A 5,565-nucleotide genomic window follows, 5' to 3' on the forward strand; every position below is an offset into this window, starting at 1 on the left:
CAAGCAGCTCATGTATACTTCCTGCTTTCAGAAAATTGAAAATTGAAAATCTAGCTTACCGAGGCATCAAAAGTTCGGCTGGCTTTATAAAATAATACTAGCATTTATATCTTGGAATGTATTTATTATAGAAACATATTCTACAATTAATTAATCAAGAAATATTTGTTTATGGTAAATATTCACAGTTATATATATATATATATATATATATCAAATCAGGGATTGTTTGACCTCTCGAGAAACGAGTTTTTTTTAGTGTGGAGAAAGTATATATCATCAAGATGGCCACGATTTGCTCATATGAATTAAGCACACTCCCAACAGTCCCCACTCATCAACCAGGAAAAGGAAGAAGAAATAAAACAGGAACACACGACACCTCCACCTAAATGAAGTGAACACCCATTTTTTCTTACTCATCAAACTGTTAAGCATGACCCACTGGCATCAACAATATCCCTTTCTCCAATTTGTAACGAACCAACATGGAAATTCTTCCTCCATTTTATGTCCTCGGTGACACTTGGAGCCCACCTGTATCACTGGACACGGAAAGAAAAAGAACCCCACAAAATCGCAATAGTCGTTAAAAGGATTTTTACAATAACCAATGGGACATCATTTTCCTCCTTTTTCTCCCCAATTTGCCAAAAAACCAACTAGTACGTTGAAGAATATATGCTCTACTTGGGGGGGAAAATACTATTCAAGCTGCTGAAAATAAAATAAACTCTTTTCTTCCCTTTTCAATTCGGCAGTCCAAAAATAAGCTATGCATCCTTCCGACTCTGATGAAACAATAGTAATCATGTGGTAGTAAATTCTATTCTTCAGTGGAGTATATATGTATGTATTTCAGTGAGAATCCACCAGCATGCAGCTGAGGTGAAGCTAGCTAACGCTAGAGCTCCACCTTCTGGCTGCCCAACTGGCTGAGCATGATGGCCATATCCATCCCTCGAGTCATTGTTGCCATAGCCATCTCGTACGGGCATTTCTTGGAGAAGCCAACCTTGCCTGCCTTTTTCACTTTCCTCATGCAGTTTTTGAACTTCTCATGGCATTTCACGCTCATCATACCTAGCAGAGAATAATAAATCAAAGCATTAAGCAAGAGACATCAGCTCAGGAACTGCAGGTGAATAAAAGTAAACAAAAAAAGCATTTGAGTTGGTGTGGGGATACCAATACAGCAATACCATATCCTCATGCTCATCCTTTGTTGATCACTACTTTCATTTTTATATATGTTTTCATGGATGGTAAATGCAAACTTTTGTGGTATGAGTTTGAGGCCTTTGATTTTATATACTAATAACTTTTGTTCTTCACTAAAGAGCCCTCATATCCCAATACATACTGGCATGGCATACCAATTGCCACCATCCATATGACAGACAAACACATTGTTCTTCGAAACTATGAACAGTACAGCACATAACCAGAGAGAAGCCAGAGCAACGAATTGGAGTGAGTGATTTATGCTGTAAGGCACTGAATTTGTCAGTTAAGCACTAGTTAGTAGTAGTAGGATCCATCCAATCCAACGACATCACAACCAGGAAATAATAATAATATACCGAGTGGAGTGATAACATTGCATCCGGCAACGCAAAATCCATCCAATGATAAATTCCTTGCTAGTGATGATTTGCAGGCTAGGGGCTTGATCCATCCACCCATCTCACTAACGAGCACAGCAAGGGAGGCAGGGACGCAAGCAAGCAAATGTAACCTTTCTTCTCGACGCAGCTGTCGTGGTCGCGGCAGCAGGCGTCGAGGTCGTCGCAGGGCTCCTCGCCGTCGCAGCCGCTCCAGCCCACGCCGCAGTACTTGCCGTAGCGGATCCCAACGGCTGCGGCAAAGAAGCGTTACAAAACAGGAACCAGATCAGATCGCCGCACCGATAGAGTCGATGAGGATAAGGCGGGGGGTCACGCACAGTCGCAGTTGAGGGCCGCGCACGAGCGGCTGCAAGGCGGGGGCTGGGGCTGGGGCGCCGAGGAAACGGAGGCGGCGACGACGGCGAGGAGGATGGCGAGGAGCGCCCGGCGCCGCGACATCGCCTGGTATTGGCTAGCCATGATGAGAAACATGATGGGTCTTGGGTGGCTGACTAGGCGTCCAGGGCTGCAGGCCAGACCAGGCTGGCGAGCCGAGCCGAGCCAGGCCAGGCCAAGTGGTGATGGAGAGAGTCCTGGTGCGGGCCGCAATTGTCAGTGAGAGACGTCACCATCGAATCCCACCTAAAAGATAGCGTTACGGACGAAAAGTTCAATATATATTTAGCATCTTCTCTAATAACCAGACTTAAAAGAGAATTTTTCTGCAAATAGATTTTAGGATGCTCATATTTAGGCTGTGTCTCTTAAATAATTTAAAATAGGTCTTCCGTATAGGTACTTTGTTAGAGGCTGATTTTAAGTTTCTTTCTACCCATTTTGAGTTTGGGTGCCCATATCACTTTCTTGTTGGAGACAGTCTATCTACAACAACCGTGACCTAAAATATAAGACACATTCGTCCCTTAAATAGCTCTACAAACAAAGCATTCAATATTTATTTTTTGTTTTCTCCAACAACAAAATCCAAAAGACAACTCTTCCTACAAATAAATCTTCAGGAGAGAGGATACTCAGATTTAGATCATGCATTTCCTAGCATTAAAATAGATCTTCGGTGTAGTTACTGTTAAAGGTAAGTATGGTATCGGAGACCCACGTTTTGGGTTTGGGTTCGACAGTGGGCTTCTGGAGACAGCCTAAACCCAACCAAAAGCTCCTCCATCACACTGGGGGAATTTTACATATTTACCATTATTAAGATCGTCACTCATCCGTTTCTCATCCTTACGATGGCTCTTACATATTTAGCATCTTTAAAAATCATGCGTCTTCGTGTTGCCACATTTGCTTGTCTGGCACGCCACGGCGACATGACACGGTGGCGCATAGTCAGCAGGGCGCAACAAAATGACCTGCCTGCCCCTGGCTATTTGGAAGAAGGGAAAACGGGCCGGGCCAGTCGCTCGCTCGCCCACTTTCTCGTGCGGGCAACGCCGACGCCCGACGCGTTCTCTTCTTCCCCTGTGAACACCGTCGCCGCCTGCTTCTTCTTGGTCCCCTTCTTCTCTAGCTCGCCCGCCGCCGCCACGCCTGCTCCCCTCCGGCTGTCCTTGAGCCACGGCCGCCAGCTGCTGCTCGCGATGGATCGAAGGTACGTGGCCCCTGCCGCCCCCTTTGCACCCACATTCCACGACATTTAGGGTTAGGGTTCATGGGTGTACGCATGGCAGGTAGCCCGTCCTGCGTCCGCAAGCGTCGCGTCCTCGTTCGCGGGCTTCTGGGGTGGCCGTATTCAGCCACGTACGTGAGTGCGTCCTTTGACGCGACGGCCGCAAGCCCACAATCCTGTTTGTGGCCGCTGCCCGCATAGAAACGAGAAGCTAGAAATGAGAAGCTAGTGATTGGTTGTGTACATCCGTGTTCATTTTTTAATTTACTTCACAAATCTTTCTAGTGATCCGTACGTTAGCTAAAAAATATACGTAAATTACAGAAAATACTATGTATCATTAGGAATATGTGTCTGATTTTTTTTACATTTTCCCCCCATTCATGAGCTATCAGAAAAAATGCAAGTTAGCATCTATCAACATACATACAGATACAAAATCATATGCTGATGGCTGCTATCACTGCCTCGCCATAAGCTCTGAACAAGTCTGAGTTGGCTGCTGCTTTTCATCCCCCCATATTTTGGTTCTGGCTCCGCCACCAATGGTTGTTCACTTTATCTCCATCCGTTTTTTGCTTCGTAGGATTCTGATGTAGTAGGTGGCGTCAATCAATCGAGGTCACAATGGCAAGTAGTGACTGCCCACCTTGGTAAGTGTTACCAACTTAAGCTGTGCAGTGGGTTGGATACTCTCTGACTCTGTCGGGTACCTTAGAACGGGGTACCCCGAGCGAACATCAAAGGGGTCACTTAAGCCCCATCAAAAAACAAAGCTAGAAGGTAAGCCGTGGGCCCCTCACCCGCCACGTCCGAGCCTGCCAGGCTCTCCGCCTCGCCTCGAACCTCGTGCAGGAGGTCTCGGCGTCCTGACGCAATCTCCGCCTCGCGTGAGGCTCCCCACGGAAGGCCTCGACAGGGAACGCAATCTCCGCCTCACGCGAGGCTCTCCACGGGAGGCCTCGGCAGGGGTTGCATTCTCTGTCTCGCGCGAGGCCTCTCACGGAAGGCCTCGGCAAGGAGTCCGATCTCCGTCTCGCGCGAGGCTCCGCTCTCCGTCTCGCGTGAGGCCTCATTCTCCGTAGCGCACGAGGCCACCTTATCCATAATCCGTCGCCCCTGCCTCGGCCGGTCTTCCCGACAGCACGTCATGTCTCATTAATACTTCAACCACTCCCGCAATCTCAGCCGGACAATGGCTCGACGCCACAGAATGACCGACGGGACATAAGGTCGCATCGGCCCCATACCGGCTAAGACAGGGCACGGCGGGGATTATCGGTCACTGTACCCTGGCGCTGTGCCCACGATCAGCGCCCACACTGCACTGTACCCCGCGATCCCCGCCTCGAAAACAACATCGCACGGACAACTTAGCCTAGGTCATCACCGCCTCCAAGCCGGCGCACCAGATCAGCCGCCCACTCGGGGCCTCAGCACTGTGCACCAAGGCCTCGGCTATCTTAGGGTTTGTGCCCGCCGAGACCCCCCACGGCGGTGCAGCCTCAGCACCGACCACGCCTTGGCCTTGTGCACAGTCCGTCCACAGCGGCTTGCACGTCCACCGCCGCACCCGCTCCGAGGCAGTCCCGGGGCTCCCACGACGCACAGGATTGGATGAGACTAGCACGCCGCCCCAGTGCTCCAAGGACGGACCACTCCGACGACCACGCCGCCATAGGAACAGGCCACAGGGCTCGGACATGCCGCCCCTGTTGGCACGACGCCGCATAGTTAACACATGTACTGTCCTTGTCCTCCCTTCAACTATAAAAGGAGAGGACTTGGGCCACTTAGAGGGGGACGGACAAGGGGAGAACACCTTGTAACACACACACACGCACACTTCCCAGCCACCTGAGAGCAACGTCTCAAGCAGCAGCCCAAACCACTCCTCACCGAGACCTGGGACTAGCTCCCTCTCTCACCTAGCTTGTAACCCCCTACTACAAGCACTTCGGTGCAAGGAATACAAGATCGATCTCTCAGACTGGACGTAGGGCACCGATTGCCTGAACCAGTATAAACCTTGTGTCTCTTTGCATCACCATCTAGGACTGGGAGCACGCAGTTCAAATTCACTAGCCGGTTGAGGACCCCCCAGTCCGAAACACCAACAGTTGGCGCGTCAGGTAGGGGACTCTGTGTGTCAGTTTTGTCATCCCAGCAAGTTCCGGATGGCAGACCCCGTACGACCATTGCGTCTCGGCACGGTGGTTTGGTTTGGGAGCCTAGAGTTCATGTCTCTAGGGCATGAATACGACATGGTACTCCTCACTCCTCGAGCCCCACCAACCGACGATGAAGTCACGCACCGGCAGCCCAGGC

General features: G+C 50.0%; 1 protein-coding gene across 1 annotated transcript; it reads right to left on the reverse strand.

Moving 5' to 3' along the window:
- Positions 1 to 280: 280 nt before the first annotated feature.
- LOC136464901 (probable phospholipase A2 homolog 1) lies at positions 281 to 2,107 on the reverse strand. The gene is made up of 3 exons (XM_066463849.1): positions 1,946 to 2,107; positions 1,739 to 1,858; positions 281 to 1,083 (listed from the first exon to the last, which is right to left on the reverse strand). Exons 1-3 carry the CDS (start codon positions 2,097 to 2,099, stop codon positions 905 to 907), a joined length of 453 nt encoding a protein of 150 aa, XP_066319946.1. The 5' UTR covers positions 2,100 to 2,107; the 3' UTR covers positions 281 to 904.
- Between the last annotated feature and the right edge of the window lie 3,458 nt (positions 2,108 to 5,565).

This window comes from Miscanthus floridulus, chromosome 7, assembly GCF_019320115.1.
Source record: "Miscanthus floridulus cultivar M001 chromosome 7, ASM1932011v1, whole genome shotgun sequence".
Taxonomy (NCBI): Eukaryota; Viridiplantae; Streptophyta; class Magnoliopsida; order Poales; family Poaceae; genus Miscanthus; species Miscanthus floridulus.